This window comes from Frankliniella occidentalis, unplaced genomic scaffold (assembly GCF_000697945.3).
Source record: "Frankliniella occidentalis isolate FOCC.00 unplaced genomic scaffold, Focc_3.1 Scaffold200, whole genome shotgun sequence".
NCBI lineage: Eukaryota > Metazoa > Arthropoda > Insecta > Thysanoptera > Thripidae > Frankliniella > Frankliniella occidentalis.
Window position 1 is genome coordinate 87343 of NW_026267326.1, and position 1288 is coordinate 88630.

Here is a 1288-nt window from a genome sequence, read left to right on the forward strand (position 1 = left end):
CCCCTTTCTCCCTCGTCTGCGCTGCGGCGCGGCGGTACCCAGCCCAGCGTGTTGACGGCCCCTTATCTTCCCCATCGCCTTGAGAGCTATATAGCGGCGGAGCGGGTACAGCGACGGCCGCGGAAATAAACGGCGGCACGACTGCAACGCTGATAAAGTTGGGGGCAGCAATGCCCTGAATATGCGGCCAAACTACCACTTATAAATAAGAAGCGCGGCGCAATTCGGTGGGTGTCCCGGCGAGAAACAAATGTCGAAGCTTTCGCAATTGAAGTCGATTTTGCCGTTTTGACGTGCGTTCCGGCATCATTCCGATACCCGCGACTGGGGTTTCACAGGCGACGCCGGGTGTTGGCTCTTGCGCGGGCTGGGCTGGGGCTTGTCGTCGTGCGCTTATTAAGGTTTGCTCTTAATCGCATCTAATCCTCTACCGCTCTCCCCGTTTCTGCTTGTCTAGCGACGAGGCGCAATGTAAACGAGTTGCTCTGCAGGGAAACGGGGAAGGAGGGACGGGGGGGGGGGGGGGGCACCTCCTCTCTTTCTCTTTGGTTTGATGATAAAATGTTTTAGAGAGCTTTCGGGCGACCTCTCCTCTCAGTGCGACGCGGGGGGCGGTTCGCTGTCAGTCGGCGCGCAGGAGACGTCCCGATTCGTCCTCAAGTCCGCTCCTCTCCTTCCTGCTCGAGGAACTCCGGCGGACGCCGCGGGGTGGCGAGCCGGGGGCTTCCCTCCAGGAGGGGTGATCTCTCATCGACCTCTCTACCGACCTCCAGCGAAGACTCTCCTCTCGTCAATCCTTCTCCCGACGACCGCGATAGTTGCACGCGCAGACACAGTGTGTTCATCGCCACGCCTCCCGTATCGTGAGGAGGGGGCTTATTTCCTCGGGCTTTACTTCTCGTCACTACCACGGCGCGACAACTTCCTTTTATCTGCTGACTCGAAAATGGCTATCAATGCCGAGATTGATAGTGACAATTTGCTCGTCAACAGCCATGTGGCCTACTACCACTCGTACATGTACAAGTCCATGCTCAACGTTGCAGGTGAGTTCGGTCAAAAGCTAAAGGACCTTATTTTTCGCGGGGGTGGGGGTAGGCTCGGATGGTGATGATGGTGCTGCTTTTATCACTTCGTCGTACCAAACGCGCCGCGTGTGTTTTTATTGTCGTTTTATCTACTTTCCTAATGCGCGAGGGTGGGAGGATCAGGCTCCACCCGTGTGGCCAGGGGCGGTATCTAGGCAGCATTGCTGTACTATAAGGCCCGTCTAGCAAGTGGGGGGGGG

At 57.5% G+C, this 1288-nt stretch overlaps 1 protein-coding gene across 4 annotated transcripts in view; it reads left to right on the forward strand.

The window, feature by feature from the left end:
• Positions 1-120: 120 nt before the first annotated feature.
• The window catches only part of LOC113206796 (uncharacterized), a 4647-nt gene continuing 3479 nt past the window's right edge, over positions 121-1288 (forward strand). Inside the window, exons 1-2 of one of the 4 annotated variants that reach the window (XM_052272324.1) lie at positions 121-227; positions 571-1046. In XM_052272324.1, coding sequence (XP_052128284.1) covers positions 947-1046 — 100 coding nt within the window. In that variant the 5' untranslated portion in view covers positions 121-227; positions 571-946. Of the gene's footprint in view, positions 402-570; positions 1047-1288 lie in introns of all 4 variants that reach the window. The other 3 variants (XM_052272322.1, XM_052272323.1, XM_052272325.1) reach the window with 3 other exon arrangements.